Source organism: Gadus macrocephalus, chromosome 8 (genome assembly GCF_031168955.1).
Source record: "Gadus macrocephalus chromosome 8, ASM3116895v1".
Classification (NCBI taxonomy): Eukaryota; Metazoa; Chordata; class Actinopteri; order Gadiformes; family Gadidae; genus Gadus; species Gadus macrocephalus.
Window position 1 is genome coordinate 4,209,356 of NC_082389.1, and position 17,858 is coordinate 4,227,213.

Below are 17,858 nucleotides of genomic sequence, written 5' to 3' on the forward strand. Positions count from 1 at the left end.
TAACCCTAATTGCTCCTGACGAGCTGGCTGTCTCCTTGCATGGTTGACTCTGCCGTCGGTGTGTCATTATGTGTATTAACCGATGTAAGTCGCTTTGGATAAAAGCGTCTGCTAAATGCCCTGATTGTAATCGTCAAAACTGATGTTCTTTCAAGGCATAAAATGCTGACGGATGGCTATGCCATTTATAACAAATGACACTCAAATAATAGCCCTTAAATCGTTCTTTAAAACCCTTTGGCGGTCGGGGAAATTCCTATATTCCTAGTTGGCCCCATGGATGTATGTTTGATGCCTCATGAGACCATCCAGATATTATAGTGTGCATTTCATATTCAATATCATAGGAAAAATGGAAGTGCCACTTACAATAGTTCTACATAACACCACTTTTACTTAATATCTTTACAATAGATCGTATACACACATTTTACTTGATATGTTTACATTGAGAATATAATCTTATCATCTTTATAACATATCCTATACATACATGTGAATTTATATTTTAGTTTTACTATGATCAAATCATCTTTACAACAGATCCTATGCACACGTGTGGATTAGTATTTTTACTTTGACAATAATCTTATGTTCACTACAGATCCTATACATGCATCTGAATCTTACTTTGACTATAATATACTAACCTTGACAACAGCATGTTCATTGACACACAATGACTACATTTGTATTGAGGACCTACTAGATTAGCCTTGAGGATGTTTAAGATGGTCCTTCAATCTAAGCAAGAACCTTTCAACATTTTCAGCAACGTCGTTGAATCGCTATCGTAACTCAGTATTCAGTTGAGGTTGTCAAACTGGGGGTAATTTCCGACAGAAGAACCTCCTCTTCTCCACACAGCTCCTGGCCTGCATGCCTCCCCAAGACAGAGTCCCACAGTGGTTCCCGTTGGCGGGACACTCGGGCAAGGTAATAACACCACCGGCGGTCCGGTCCATCCACAGCCAGCGGCCCGCCAGCCAGCGCAGACCGATCCACACCTCCTCCGTCTGGGCCCGGGTCATCACTTCCTGGACGTGGGACAATTCCTCCTCGTCGTGGAAGCTGAGGAGATCCGATGCGTCCGGTTCAAGAGCCCTGCAGTGGTCGAGAGCTTCCTCCCATGTCTTCTCCTCCTCCAATGCAAGGTAATGCTCACAAAGATACCAAAATGTATTACTAAAACAAGGTACATCGAACAGGCTGTCCTGATGGATAAAACCGCACATGCGGTAACCCTGGTTCCAACCATTCAAGATCGTGTGAGGCAGGGAGTTTTGCTGGCCGTTTTCCCACCTCCACTCACCATTTACCCACAGATAACGGAGTCCGACCCAGCATCTCACATCCGAACCGCCGCAAATCTCTGAGAAATATGGTAGATCAAGATCATTCCTTGCGTTGGCTAGCGTGCTGTTACCACCATAGTGAGACTTGCAGTAGTTATTGGCGGCCTCCCACTGCTTTTGATCGAGTGACGATGGACCCATCTGAGGCGGTCTATGGAGGCCTCAACAGGCGGTGGTGGGCTGGTGGAGAGAGAGAGTAGGAAGAGGAACAGGTACTGGCTGCATGTGTTCTCCATGACTCCTCAACACATCTGACCTCCTCTGGTAAAGACTGTCAGATAAGGAGAGAGGAGAGAGAGAGAGAGAGGAGAGAGAGAGAGAGAGAGAGAGAGAGAGAGAGAGAGAGAGGAGGAGAGAGAGAGAGAGAGAGAGAGAGAGAGAGAGAGAGAGAGAGAGAGAGAGAGAGAGAGAGAGAGATGACCAGGTGGGGAGGATAAAAACTGCTGTAAACTTTAATGAAGAATGGGAAAAATATATAGATTAATGAGAGACAAACTGAAAGCAAATACTTCAAAACTATTTACTGAATATCAAAAAATATACACACATATTTATTCAACGTTATCACAGCTGCTTCCAATTTATTTTATCAAAAAATATTAAATACACAAATATCTCTGCATTCTGATGGATTCAAAAAGAGATACAGATATTGGAATGCCCCTTAACAGGGGAATGGTGGACACACATCGTAGGATGGATAAATAGATTGATACATTATCAAAACTGGTTGAAATTGATCCTACCAAATGTAAATATATACAAATATATATACATATTTACATACATATATATATACATACATGCATAGATACATATATGTATACAATATATATATATAGAATAAAAGGACCAAGTGTCAACACTGGTTCCAATTATTCAGTAAACACACACACAAATATCTGCTTTGCCTTCTGAAAGATTTAAATGTCACGATTTGGGTAAAAGGGCATGACACCAATTAAACACCAAGGAAACCAAACAACACTCAAATAGCATTGCCTGAAAACCCTCAATTAAGATCCAACCAAATCATATAATGCTTGCTGATAAAAAATCCTTGTAGGGGCATAACCGCCACCAACTGGACTGGAGTGTGAACGAGAGATATTGCAGCAAAAAAAATAAAAAAAAATAATAGATTCTTTCTGCTACATCTATTTCCCTTAGGAACCTAATCATGCGGTGATAGGCATTGCCTGCCGTTTTCCCGAAAAGGCCTGATTCGGAAAAGTTGGTGTGTTCTGCCTTGCTTAGTGTCTGAAAAAGGTGGTCTCTCTGGGCCTGGTCATTACAATTAACTAATACATGCTCAACAATTTCTGGCTTGCCTGCTTGCCTATTTTATGCAATGAATAATTCAGACCTGTATGACCGATTCTGAGACGAGTGATTATATTTTCATCCCTACCTTTGAAGCCAACCTTCCTCCCATCACCAACGTGTCTTTGTATATTGTACAAATGTCTACCTGTTTCACTCATGCCCCAATGCTCCTGCCATGTATTTTGTGCATATGTCCTGCTGAAGGATTTTACTTTAGCTTTTCTCAGAGGAACCTGTAGGTCTACATGTGATATTTTGAGTGCTTGTTTGGCCAGAATTCACTTTTTCTCATTTCCCTTCACACCAACATGAGCAGGAACCAAGATAAAATGTGTGAATATGCCCTTCATTTACCGTCTGTACATTATAAGCAATACTTAATTCATTAGATCCATACTAAATGACGACCTTCCTGGTCGAATGCAGGATAGAGCTGAACAACTGTCAGAAGCGATAACCGTGGTGAGTATCTTCTTTTCCTCTATCCACTGTAATGCCAATATCACTGCCAACAGCTCTGTGGTGGCAGGGTGCACCTGGCCGAGGCTGATTGGAGTCTGGGGCTGGGTGAGGTCACACACACACCTGTTGCACATTCAGTAATCAATGTGGGTTAAACCAGCCATCTCTACACATGCTCAATGAGTTCTCCCAGATGGCAACAACACCTGTAGTCTGACAATATCACCAACCTGCCTCCTTTGCCTCGAGGAGCCCAATAAAAGTCACCTAGGTTGAGTGTAGCAATTGGCTTTGCTACAGTTAAATTATGTGTGTGTGTGAGAGAGAGAGAGAGAGAGAGAGAGAGAGAGAGAGAGAGAGAGAGAGAGAGAGAGAAATTGAACTGTGTGTGTGGAGAGTGAGTGTTTAAGTGTATGTGCTTTTTGCGTGATTATGTATTTAAAGATATAGAAAGAGGAGAGAGTGAGAGAGAGACCAAATATGTTAAAAGGATACATATATGCATACAAAATATTCTATATATAGTTTATTGCATCACAAATGCTTCCAATAAATAAATACAGACGTATTTGGGCCTCGTGATGGACGTGATGTCATGATTGACTAACAACATCCATTTCTTTAAGACAAGCAATTCTCCAATAAGATCAAGACATATGTTTCTATAACTATATATATATATGTATATATATATATATATATATATACATATATGTATACATACAAAGTGTATATATATAATGTTGGACAATTGGCAAATCATTGACAGCTATTATTGGATTACTATTATCAGGATTCTAACTGCACGCCTCCAAGTCTGTGAGCATGCGCAGTGGAGTGTAAAAATACAATCCAAACATGTGGATTTGTTGGTTCATAGGTTTGCTTACAGCTCTAATTTAAAATGAAAATAGATCGAAACGAAGTTGATGCAGGTCCTGTACGCGCAGCCAGAATACACTTGGTATAAACGGCGTATATATATATATTTTCAAAATAAAATAAAATATTTTTTGAAAACATCACTATATTACAATATAATATTTAGCATTATTATAGGCATATAAAAAATCGTCCAGAAAAATATCGTACATGCACTTGCGTTTTGGTAACGAGTGTGCCACATCGGAGATAAATAAAGGACGGACGAGGAGTGCTTCCTGTTTTGATTTATTCCGCTCCGTGTTCACCAGGTCGCGATGGTTCTTGTCTCAACGGGAGACAACCACAACCCGTCCGCAATGGACCGCTATCCCTCCGCACAAAGGTCCATCTTATAAAGAGCCGCACGCATCGGTGTACCTGGTGTATCTTTGTACATCGTCCCTATAACAATACACAACCTGACCTCACCGAGATGGCCCTGAGCTCGGGCGGCTGGGCTGCGTCTCCCGTGCCCGCCTCGTCCCAGGCTCTGCACGGCGGGGGGCCCTCACTGGCGTCCTGCAACACCGTGTTGATGTCCGTCCGGGTGTCTGTGTGTCATTCGGGGATACGACCCCTCTGCCTGCCCGGAGCAGGGAACGAAGCGCTCCGCCTGCAGCTCAGCATGGATCCCAGTCGGGCAGGGGAGTTTCGGCTGGCGCTGCGAGACACAAGCGGCAACCGCAGTGTGGTGAGTTTACTATTCATTAAATTAAATTCGATTTTATTTGTATTGCCCTTAATCACAGCTACGGTCTCAAAGGGCTCAACAGGCCATATGACACCCCTCTGACCCTAGCCCCGCAGAGGGCAAGGAAAATCCCAAGAGGGCAATAAAAAACATACTTTAACTATGACATTTGTACTACTACTTGGGTGAACAATGCATAACAAACTTATAAGGCTACTGTGACATTAATAATCATGACATCTGTTCCATCACACTATAATTGTCATATTAATGGAACACCTTCCATCCCCAAAAAGACATTCACAAGGCAATCAATCATATCCTCATCGCAAAAATCAATAGCACTAATTATTCTTCGTCTTTTAGTGTTAATGATTGTGTTGAAGTGAATTATTTGGGTACTCTTTCTCAAATAATTGTCTCTTGTCTCAGTTCAGTTGTTATTATTTTCTCTTGCCTCAGTTCAGTCGTTATTGTGCGTATTGTCTCAGTTCAGCTGTTATATTGTCTCTTGTCTCAGTTCAGTTGTTATTATTGTCTCTTGTCTCAGTTCAGTTGTTATTATTGTCTCGTCTCAGTTCAGTTGTTATTATTGTCTCGTCTCAGTTCAGTTGTTATTATTGTCTCGTCTCAGTTCAGTTGTTATTGTGTCTCTTGTCTCAGTTCAGTTGTTATTGTGTCTCTTGTCTCAGTTCAGTCGTCATTGTGCGTCTTGTCTCAGTTCATCACAGAGTTCGACCTGCGCTCCGTGCAGTACGAGGTGAAGGCGCCCCGCAGTCACGAGATGCGCCTCGCCACGCCGCCCCACGACTGCATCCGTTTCAACTTCCGCTGCGACCGCGAGGCGGAGGAGTGGGCCACGGTGGTGATGTCATCCCTGAGAGAGGCGCACAGAGGTCTGAAATCAACATCGTCATCGTAATCTCATGCATCAAGTGTCCCCTGTGGCGACAATGTCTGTATAAATTGCAATGCAGTTGGTCAGATAGACTTTTGAAACGGGTAGCCATTCGCTATTTGTCCCTCGACCATTCTCTTGTCACCGGTCAATGGTGAGGTAAAGATGCAGTGATATAAGCAACTAGGCATGTTCTCATCCTTTGTCTATCTTAAGGGAAGCAGATCGTATAGTTCACAGTAGTTCTCCCAGACGAGCGTTTCACTCAGAGACATTTGACCCTAAACAATACTTTTCAAAGGATTAAGTACTGCGTTCATCCCCATAGATTAACCTCCTTTGTTGGTTTAGCTGACGCACTTCCCTCTATTCTTTTTCGGTTAGTCGCCAACATCACTGCACACGAACTAGACGACCGCCGGCTCCACACGGCTGCGGCCATCGAGCAGTGGAGCTCTGCTTCGTTGCCGCTCACCGGTAAGTAGAACACCACCGCTTCATTTGATTCCAGCCTTTTTCCTTTTTATCGTGACGCTGACGTGCTGCGTTGCTTGTTATTCTGTTCCTCAGAGGAGCTTTGTCTGGAGCTCACCAGGGCCATCGAAGCGGGAGACCCGCAGTCGGCCTCGCAGCACGCCTCATCCCTGGCCCGCCAGAAGGCCTCCCTGTCCATCCAGCTCTCGGAGAAGAGCTACGCCAACGGAGAGATCAGGTCGGGGGTCCACAAAATACGCAGTGCATGTTCGTTTTTCTCTACTCGTAGAACGCTGAAAACATGCATTGAATGATCAAGTCCGGTGTAATTGCTTAGCCCTCAGTCACAGCCTGATATGAAACCCCCCTCATTTTTGGTTAAGATAAGATCTCTCTAACCTTGAAGCATTTTAACCAAAATAAATCTGGAGATGGAACACAGTGGCCCCGGCACTTAAAAATAGTGCTTAGCATCGTGTAGTGTCTTATCCTAGCATTGTGGGAATTTGTTGCATTCTGGGTTAACCTCACAATTATGAGTGCTTTGCACTTGGTTCTATGAACATCCTTGCCTCACCGACAGCGATATATTGTTGTTTCTCTTTCTTCTGACGAATGAACTTATTGTAAGTCGCTTTGGATGAAAGCGTCTTCTAAATGCCCTACATGTAAACGTTAGAGGGACCTCTCCTTCGAGGGATGGTTAGGGTGCAGAATGGACCCACCTAAAGGGGAACGGGGTTAACTGAATGCACTACTTTCTGTCCCGCAGTCTGTCCGTGGCCGTGGAGGACATGACATCGTCCTGCTGTGTCACTGTCAAAGTGCTCCCCCACATGACAGTAGCGGCACTCAAACAGCAGGTTAGAAGGCCCAAGTCGTGTCACAACGTTTTTCCATCAAAGTTCTGTGCTGTATTTCTTCTTCCTTTGAGATTATTTGCACTTTCAAGGTGACATATTACACCACCAGGTGTGAGGGTGCTGTTACAAGCCGTTTGGAAAATCGGCCTCTTCTGACATCACAAGTGGGCGTGTCCGCCTCGATGCACGACAGATTGATGAGCAACGTTTGCTACAGTCCACTGGGTAGGCTGGTGGACTGACACATCTAGGTGGACACGCCCACTTGTGAGGTCGGACGAGGCAGATGGTATGATGTGTCACCTTTAAACTTAAATTCTGCCCACTCCAGCCCACTATCGAGTTTAATATTAATTCAATACAATTGTATGTGTATAGCCATCAATCACCGGTGCAGTCTCAAAGGGCTTAACAGGACATACATTTATGACATCCCCCGACCCTATCCCCCCTGAGGGCAAGAAAAAAACCAAGAGGGCAAGAAAAAACATACCTACACTTTGGTGAATAGTGCATAACAAACTTATAAGGCTACCGTGACATCAATGATCATGACATCTGTGCCACCACACTATAACATATGTCATATGTCATATTAGTGGAATACCTTCCATCCAAATTAAACATACACAAGGCAATCAATCATTTCCTTTGATCAATAGCACTAATTATACAGTCTTTAGTGTGAATGATTGTGTTGAAGTGAATTATTTTCATACTCTTATGAATAATTCCCGCCTTGTGTCGTTGCTCGCATGCCTGTTACATGTGACCCGTCCTTCCGCTGCTCCTGCAGGTGTTTGTGGAGTACGGCTTCCACCCCCGGGTGCAGCGCTGGGTGATCGGCCAGTGCCTGTGCACGGAGCCGCGCACGCTGGCCTCGTACGGCGTGCAGAAGGACGGCGACACGGCCTACCTCTACCTGGTGTCGGCCCGCCAGGCGCGCGCCACGACGCGGCAGACGCTGCAGCAGGATCAGGACGGCGCCGCCCTGCTGGGCCCGCCCCCGCCGCCGGGCCCCGCCCCCCCGCACGACTGGAGGGGCTACAGCACGCTGCCCTGCAAGCTGACGCACAGCAGCCAGGGTGAGGGGCGCGTGTGCACACCGACCCCACGAGCACACCACGACCACTACATACCTTTCTGTAATTTGCACAGCATTTTGGCTCTAAAGAATCCGCCGTGGTTGGTACCACTTAGACACTTTAGTTTACACTTTACTACATTTTTATTATTATCATTTATTATTATGATCTATTGATGCTGCTAATAATTTTTACTTATTTTTTATTTTACTTAATGTACTTGATCTTGTATTGTTGCCGCTATATAGCTGTTGAGGAACCAAGCCAAAGAATTGTACTATCATTATTATTATGATTCTCTAAAAGATGATATTAATATTGACTACCTGTGGCTATGCTAGGGCTGCTAGATTATGGAAAAAATTATAATGACGATTATAGTGGTCAATATTAAAATCATGATTATTCAAACGATTAATTTTTGAGTTTGAAAACATGATAAATTTTTTCAGCATTTCTCTCCAAAAAACACCTAGCAACTGAGAACTTTGAAATTTCGCCTTTTTAAAAAAATACATCAAATGTTCAAATAGAAAATGCTCAGATTGAAAATAATGTACAAATATGTATCGAGCTGTTCTTTAATGAACATCTAATGAATAAAATAAATTTACTCACAAAACAAAGGAAAATATCGAAATCGCGATCAAGATTCGATGAACGGCACGGGCCTAGGCCATGCCCTCATAGAACAGAAGCTCGCTGCCTGTGGGAGTTTGAGTGAATAACGAGCCCTCCTGGTATAGGGGCGACACCCGGCGGAGGGGAGCGTCCCACGGAGATCAAGGAGGCCCTGAACCTGGAGACCCTCCAGCTGACCGACAAGCCCAGCAGAGCCACCAAGACCCAGGTACACACCGTGCTGCTCTGTGTGTCCATAAACATCCTAATAACGAATGGGGTGTTGGAAGCTCCTGTATGGTCCACTGGGTAGAGCGAGGGTCCTCCCCTGCAGCGACCCCGGGTTCGATTCCTGCTCCCGGTCCCTTGTTGCATGTCCTCCCCAATGGGGAATAAAATATTTTTAATTTATTATTTGTTAATTTTTATCCTTTATTCATGGTACAGCGACTGAGACGGACTCACTGTATCATTAATAAAGTATGAAAAAGAAAAGGTAATAAATTCCAAATATATATATTAGAGCTGTCAGTTAAACGCGTTATTAACGGCGTTAACGCAAACTAAAAACTAAAAATTTTTTTTTTTTTTTGGCTCAAAACAAAGAAGCAGTAGCCTGACTGCTCTGTTCAAATGAAATTTGTTCAAAGCAGTCGTTTAATTGCACTATAGGCTCTTTTTTTGTATCGTCCTGTTTTGATCAGTATATGCCAATGTTGTTATCAATAAAAAATCATTTGCACAAGGCAAGCCGATGCACTTCACCATGTTGATAAGAGAATTAAAATGAGAAGAATTATGGAACAAAAAAATCAAGGGATATTTAGCATAGAAAAAGAATTTGCGATTAATCGTGAGTTAACTATGACATTAATGCGATTAATCACGATTCAATATTTTAATCGCTTGACAGCTCTAATATATATATATAAAAAAAAATAAAGCGTGTCTTATCTTAGCTGTTTTTGTTACTGGGTTGGGAATGGGTTAACCTAGTGATTGTTAGTGGTTGGTACTTTTATGAACATTCTTACTGTACCCACAGCGTTATATTGTCTTCTCTTTCTTCTGATGAATGTACTTACTGTAAGGCGCTTTGGATAAAAGCGTCTGCTAAACGCCCTAAATGTGAATATAACGTCAATGTCCATGTCTTCTCAGATGGAGTGGGCGTGTCCCTCGTGCACGTTTATCAACAAGGCCTCCCGGCCCGGCTGTGAGATCTGCGCCACCGCACGCCCGGACACGCCCAAGCACGGCCGCATCCAACAGGTGTGGCCCCCACCGCACTCGCAGCACGCGGCGCGCTAGTGACGAGGAAACCGTGGCGATACAGTCCCCGCAGCAGTGTGTAGAACACGGCGCCCGCAGCTGCCAGGCAACCCTCCATCACTGAACAACGAAGGCTTAATTATGGTTCCACGTTGACGCAATGCAGTCGCTTCAACGCAGTCGTGAACCCGTTTTGGTTCTGCGTCGGGTTTCAGTTAGCGGACCAATCACAGCCCTTGCTGCTGCGTGGGGTTTCAGTTAGCGGACCAATCACAGCCTTTGCTGCTGCGTCGCATCGACGCAAGGATACAATTCTTGGGAGGCGCACATCAGGCCCTTGCGGTGGATGCAAGGAGGGTCCGCAAGGACGTAAGGGGTCCGCAACCCCCCTTGTGTTGGCGTCCACGTGGAACCATAATTAAGCCTTAAGTCGTATGGACTAAGGCTCGAGCTGGGCATGGCCTGCTTCGTGTTGTAGAACCTGAAGACATCAGGGGTATCTATGAGGAGGAAAAAGACGATGCGCTCCAGGACGTTCAAAGTTGACTTGGTTATTCTGTTTTATTTAGAAAACAATTTTGATGCCCAAGCTCTGAATGATGTGATTGATGTCATTGGTCATGGCACTTAAAAATGATACTTTGCATCGTGTAGCATCTTATCCTAGCTATCTTTGTTGTATACGGGGAATGGGTTAACCTAGCGATTGTTACTTGATGAACATCCTTACTGTACCGACAGCGATATATTGTTGTTTCTTTCTGCTGACAAATGTCTGCCACATGTAAATTAGAATTTTATGCCTCTTAATGTTCTGTATTATCGCATCATTGAGTAGCTTCAGTCTCTGCCCTTTCTTTTTTTCAGGAGAAGGGAAGGCGAGAAGATCGAGCAGAGGCGGGAACGGCCAGCAGCTGACTGTCCCCCAGAACCCCCAGTGCAAGGCTGCGATATCTCACTCATCTCTTTTTACACTTTCACGCGCGCATACATGCAAACTCATTTTGTTTTGCATTTCTGACCGAGAGCGTATTGTAACGTTGAGCGCGTCGGTGGGCTGCCTTGTAAAGACCAGATCGCCAACCGCTCTCTAAGCATGACATGAGGTCCATGAACACAGACTGAACGAGTTACTGCAGACAAAAGTAAAAAAAAAAAAGAGGACAAGGCTGCCTCGATGGACGTCACAGTGCAATCAAGAATATAGGCCGACAGGCGGGGTCAGCAGATGACACCGCTGGAGCAAAGGGGGTCCTATATTTATTTTAAGAAGGGTAGAGGACATTGCGTTCCTCCTAATTTTATCCAAATTGAAGCTTCAAGAGAATGGCATACTTTCAAATTCTGACTGTGAATAGATGGGGCATTTTACCATGTCCCGTTGGTGTGTGTGTGTGTGCGCGTGTGTGTGTGTGGGTGTGTCATCGATGGCAACATATAGTTTTTAAAAAACATGGCTGCTAAGACGACACGCAGCGTTTACAGGGTTTCAAAGTGCTTTTATTTTTTATAACATTGTCTTGTATTGATCTCATGACAATGCATCCAAGTAGGTGATGTTTATTTCACTCTCCATGAGTCATGTTGTTTGATTGGTTTATGATATTGTAAAATGGTGTACGCTGAATAAATATAATCGGATAATGTTCAGTTGGAGTTGTGTTCTGTGGAAGGCTGAATGTTCTAACGCTGGTAACTAGATCGCCACGCAAACTGCAATCAACGGTAGAACACAGCTGTTGATAGGTAGGCCTAGCCACTGACATTTAAGATGTAGTTCCTGTATTTTAAAGATACCGTTTCTTCTTTCACACTAAAAAATGACATTGATCAATTCAAACTGACATTACATTGACTTGCCATCAGCAGGGCCCGTTTCCCGAAAGTATCGTTAGCCTAAGTGGATCTTTAAAATAAAGCGGGACAGTCCAGAAAATGTTGGAGCAGGCAGGGAACTCAAAATGTGAGAGAAAGTGGGGGGGATCTCATAAAACCTAAGCCTAAAATGAAACAAAAAAAAAAGAGCAGGCAAAAGGCTGGGATATGGTGCGAAATGGTGGGGATTGGTCACGTTGACGGGGATGTGTAGTGAGATGACGAGGAAGATCCTCAAACGGATCATCGTCTTCATTGTCCTCCGGTTCACCCAACGCTACCCCAGCCTTAGCTGCAATGTTATGTGCGCAACATTGCCGTCACACACAGCGCATGGACAGGCTGGCGAAAACTGGAGCCCTCCGCCGGACTTGTGTGGAGGCATCTGAAGCGCAACTTCCACCTCCCGATCGTGCGATCTACGATTCACCGGCCCAGACGGAGGGCTTCGTTGTAGTCTTAGTCATGGTCGTCTCCCGGGTTAGCCACTGGTGTTAAGAGGTAAGGGCGAAGAGGATAGCCCCTGTCTCCGAGGAGCCCCCACTCTCCCCTGGAGGCTGCAGCCAGCCGGCCGATGGGAGGACTCGCGGAAGACGAAGGAGTCGACTCGTGTGTGTGCTTCTTTAGGCCATCTCGCCACGACATCAAGGACGATGCCCTGATGGACGCACACCACCTGGCAGTTCACAGCGGCATAAAAAACGACAGACAAAAAGTTATCTTTGGTCACAGTCATCTCGTCTCTGGCGTCTCTCTCTCTCTCGCACAGACGTAGCCTACTGCATTGCCACTTGCACTATATAGGCCTATTCCGACACTAATTAATAAAACCTGGCAACAAATAATGTTAATTTGACACTCAACACATTAACAGACCCTCTGTAATGTTATACAGTTAATTTCAATTTCAAAAATCAAACATCATTGCCGGTGTTTCCACGTCGTTTGAAAAAACACGTTTTTTTTTTATTTCAAAACTCAAAAGAAAAAACGGTTCAAAGGTGCCCACACCAACAAGCAACATTTTAAGAAGTGTGGGGGGGAAATAGCTGATAATGACTGCGGTCACTAGGTCCGATGTGGAGCGAAGAAGAAAGCGTCGGAAGTTCGACATCAAACCAATTAGACGGATGCGGGGGCGAACACGGCGCAGTCCCTCAACGATAAGGAAGGACAAACCATGGGCATCATGGGCTTCTCCGCCTCCCATGGCATCCCCGGGGGATGGATAGCCATGCGGTCCTACCCGTCATGACCCGTCGGCGTCGCCATCTGAAGAAAGAGAACAAAAAAATGCCTTATGAAAACGTGCTCACCGCTCATTCAACTTCCCCGACCTCCATATCAAACATCTGTATGGAGGCCTACTGAAGATATGCATCACCTTGTTGCTCCGGGGTAATTATGGAAGGTTTTACTTCAAACCGCTCCCCCTCGAGGGCAAGCCGACGTGCCATGAGGTCCAACTTGGCCCTCTTCAGCACAATCACCTCTTGCTGATATTTAGCGTCTCGCTCGGAGGCTTCCCGGAGAAGACCACACACGTCCTTGAGCAGAGCCACCTTCTCCCTCTCCAACTCCACCATGACGGAGGCGGTGGCAGTTGAGACGGTGGAAGGGGTAGCTGTGGTCAGCAGGGGCGTCATGGCGGGTATGGAGGCGGGGATAGCCGAGGTGGACTGGTGGGGGATCCTTGGTTCCTCTTCCTCCTTCCATTGCTCACCTGAAGGATCTGCCTCTTCCTTGATACCCGCATGGATATCCACTCCCGCGGTGAGGCTTTGGGAAACTGGGTAGCCTATGATGGCCATGGCTCGCTTTTCATCGTCGTTGAGGGCCTGCACCCTGTGCAACCCCACACCAGTCAAATTGGATTGATGTTGAAATTCCGACGCTTTCTTTTTGGTAATACTGGCAAAGTCTTGCCATTTTTTCCGGACGTCAACACTGGACCTAGTGATGCCAGCGACCGCAGTCATTCTCTTAGCTATTTCTCCCCACTTCTTAACTTTTTGCTTGTTGGTTTGGGCACCTTTGAAGCGATCAAATAAGAGGCCTTTGTTTGCCTCCACCTCCTCAAACAGAACGTTCAGTTCTTCAGCTTTGAACAATGCTGCCCTCTTTCGCGCCTTGTCCGCCATTTTGCAGAAGCCCTAGGCCAACCCTTTTTCCGGAGGGTGCTTTATAGGCGTGTCATTTCACGTGACCAATCAATGCGTAGAAATCTAAACAGCAAAAAAACAATATATATGGCAATATAATACATGCGCAGCCGAAATGTACCGATCAAACGCCTCGTCAAAAGGCAACCCTATCACAAGGCATATAATAAAATCTATTGATTCCATTGCTCTTGTTTGGGAGGTCGAGCATGGTTTTCGAGCATGCACTTGCCGTCTCCCTCTGATTTTAATTCAACCATCGTGGGTGCAATGTCCTCATAGTGATCAATGACAGAAGACATGAATGAATCATGCTGAGACCAGCGGGTTTTTTTCATTCATAAAAAAAGAAACACATAACCCTTTTTAACCCCATATTCCTCCGACATTTCTGCGTCTCCCCCTCCTATATAGCCAATTTCAGAACCGTCTCAGTGGACAATAACAATCCTACGAGCGTCGTGAGTGGATTGAGTATCGGGAAACGCTCCAAAGAAATTCATGATGGTTCGCATCGTGAGAATGATCGTACGAGCATGGATCCATCGTTATCGGGAAACAGGGCCATTGTAACTGTCTACTGACACGGCGCTGAAATGGGTTCCGTAGGAGGGACTGCGGTCATGCCAGCCGACTCATCGAGATCGGCGGTCAAGCCAGCCGACCCAGTTTTTTGCCGTACCTGTATATACTAGCCATTACGGTAATAGCGTCTCGGAACTAGTTTAAAGTAAAAGCATTCGTCGGGTACATACAAAAAGAAAATAAAGTCAATAAAAGCAAATACTATCAAAGGAAGTGTACGGCCGTTGTGGTATTTACTTTCAAAATAAAAGCCCACTAAACATTCCAATCTGAGACATATTACAAATGATTTTGGATTCAATTTAAAGGAAAATGCCCAGTTATTCCTGGCTCATTTCACTTCATGGTTGTAGTTCACGACCCCATGGGGTCACGCAAGACGTTTCAGAACATTCTGATGTGGAGTTTCAAAATAAAAGCCAACCAAGAATTCCAATATGAGACATATTAAATATGAATTTGGATTCAATTTAAAAGAAAATACCCTGTTATTCCAGGCTCATTTCACTTCAGGGTTATAGTTCACGACCCCATAGGGTCACGCAAGTAGTTTCAGAACATTCTGATGTGGAGTTTCAAAATAAAAGCCAACCAAGAATTCCAATATGAGACATATTAAATATGAATTTGGATTCAATTTAAAAGAAAATACCCTGTTATTCCAGGCTCATTTCACTTCATGGTTATAGTTCACGACCCCATGGGGTCACGCAAGTAGTTTCAGAACATTCTGATGTGGAGTTTCAAAATAAAAGCCAACCAAGAATTCCAATATGAGACATATTAAATATGAATTTGGATTCAATTTAAAAGAAAATACCCTGTTATTCCAGGCTCATTTCACTTCAGGGTTATAGTTCACGACCCCATGGGGTCACGCAATTAGTTTCAGAACATTCTGATGTGGAGTTTCAAAATAAAAGCCAACCAAGAATTCCAATATGAGACATATTACATATGATTTTGGATTCAATTTAAAAGAAAATTCCCTGTTATTTCAGGATTATTTCACTTCAGGGTTATAGTTCAAGACCCCATGGGGTCACGCAAGAAGTTTCAGAACATTCTGATGTGGAGTCTCAAAATAAAAGCCAACCAAAGTTTCCAATATGAGACATATTACATATGATTTTGGATTCAATTGAAAATAAAATGCCCTGTTATTTCAGGCTCATTTCACTTCAGGGTTATAATTCAATACCACATGGGGTCACGCAAGAAGTTTCAGAACATTCTGATGTGGAGTTTCAAAATAAAAGCCAACCAAAGTTTCCAATATAAGACATATTACATATGATTTTGGATTCAATTTAAAAGAAAATGCCCTGTTATTTCAGGCTCATTTCACTTCAGGGTTATAGTTCACGACCCCATGGGGTCAGGCAAGAAGTTTCAGAACATTCTCATGTGGAGTTTCAAAATAAAAGCCAACCAAATATGTCTCCAATATGAGACATGATTTTGGATTCAATTTAAAATAAAACGCCCTGTTATTCCCGACTCATTCCACTTGAGGGTCATAGTACTCTAAACAGCTCAGTTTCGGATCCCTGCAAAAACGTCGACAGGGGTACCCCTTTCGTTTTTTATTGGTCGTCATGAAAAAAAAACATGAAAAAAAAAATGTGTCCTTCTCAAATAAAATATAAGGGGTAACACTGTTGTGTTTTCATCAGTCATCATGGGAAAAAAAACATAAGGGGTAACACTGTCGTTTTTATCAAATGAAACGTAAAGGGTAACACTGTCGTTTTTTAGCTGTCGTCATGAAAAATCCATAAGGGGTAACCCTGTCGAAATGTATAGAATAAAACATAGGGGGTAACACTGTCATTTTTATCAAATGAAACATGAGGGGTGACACTGTCATTTTTCTTTGGTCGTCATGAAAAAAAACATCAGGGAAATAATAGAAAAACACACATACATTTTAATGTCATGTATATCCTCTTTATTGATGATTGATCATTGTAAATGTTCAACACCTCAGTGGTGCAGTGGAGTGTACTCTGCCTAACCCACAGGCGACCGAGGCTCAATTTCTGTGGAAAACACAATATCTTTAATTTGAAACGTAATGCTATCATGTCTATTGCACTGTCATATATATCCACAGACATATTTAAGTTATATATCTCAGTGGGAAGTGGAGAGAGCTGTGAGCTAACCCCCTGGAGACCGGGGTTCAAGTCCGGTTGATGTCCTCTGATGGAAGACTCTTATCTCTATTTCATGCGAATTATAAAGTCAAGTATAACCATTGTGTTGACTTTATTCGGTGTCTTGATGGTGCATTGATAAGTTCGGAGATTAATACTCCAAACAGCTCAGGTTTGTATCCCTGCAAAAACGTTGACAGGGGTACAGCTGTCGATTTTTATTGGTCAACATGGAAAAAACAGGAGGGGTAACTCTGTCGTTTTTTATCGGCCGTCATGAAATAAACATAAGGGGTAACACTGTCGTTTTTTATCGGGTCATGAAAATAAACATAAGGGGTAACGCTGTCGATATTCATGAAAAACAACATCAGGGCTACCGCTGTCGTTTTTTATCGGTCGTCATGAAAAAAAACATAAGGGGTAACGCTGTCGTTTTTTATCGGGTCATGAAAAAAAACATAAGGGGTAACTCTGTCGTTTTTTATTGACCGTCATGAAATAAACATAAGGGGTAAACCTGTTGTTTTAATCAAATGAAACATGAGGGGTAACACTGTCGTTTTTATCAAATGAAACATAAGGGGTAACACTGTTGTTTTTTATTGGTCGTCAAGAAAAAAACATAAGGGGTAACACTGTCGTTTTTATCAAATGAAACATAAGGGGTAACACTGTTGTTTTTTATTGGTCGTCAAGAAAAAAAACATAACATTAAAATACATGTGTGTTACAAACATAAGGGATACATTATTTCCCTTATGTTTTTTTTCATGACGACCAAAAAATAAGACAGTGTTACCCCTTATGGTTTTTTCATGACGACTGATAAAAAACAACTGTGTTAAAAAAGTGTTCTTTGGTCGTCATGAAAAAAACCATAAGGGGTAACACTGTTGTTTTTGATTGGTCGTCATGAAAAAAAACACAAGGGGTAACATTGTTGTTTTTCATTGGTCGTCAAGAAAAAAAACATAACATTAAAATGTATGTGTGTTTTTCTATTACTTCCCTTATGTTTTTTTTCATGACAACCAAAAAATACGACTGTTAAAAAAGTGTTCTTTGGTCGTCATGAAAAAAACCATAAGGGGTAACAATGTTGT

At 43.4% G+C, this 17,858-nt stretch overlaps 2 protein-coding genes across 2 annotated transcripts; one reads left to right on the forward strand and one right to left on the reverse strand.

Annotated features, from left to right (window-relative positions):
- Positions 1-4,281: 4,281 nt before the first annotated feature.
- On the forward strand, positions 4,282-11,621 carry LOC132462567 (ranBP-type and C3HC4-type zinc finger-containing protein 1-like). Its single transcript, XM_060058147.1, has 9 exons — positions 4,282-4,758; positions 5,480-5,654; positions 6,041-6,133; positions 6,227-6,368; positions 6,903-6,993; positions 7,790-8,078; positions 8,825-8,928; positions 9,861-9,971; positions 10,839-11,621. Exons 1-9 carry the CDS (start codon positions 4,501-4,503, stop codon positions 10,887-10,889), a joined length of 1,314 nt encoding a protein of 437 aa, XP_059914130.1. The 5' UTR covers positions 4,282-4,500; the 3' UTR covers positions 10,890-11,621.
- Positions 11,622-12,790: 1,169 nt separating this feature from the next.
- On the reverse strand, positions 12,791-14,606 carry LOC132462568 (uncharacterized). Its single transcript, XM_060058148.1, has 2 exons — positions 13,231-14,606; positions 12,791-13,118 (listed from the first exon to the last, which is right to left on the reverse strand). Exons 1-2 carry the CDS (start codon positions 13,985-13,987, stop codon positions 13,096-13,098), a joined length of 780 nt encoding a protein of 259 aa, XP_059914131.1. The 5' UTR covers positions 13,988-14,606; the 3' UTR covers positions 12,791-13,095.
- Positions 14,607-17,858: the final 3,252 nt, after the last annotated feature.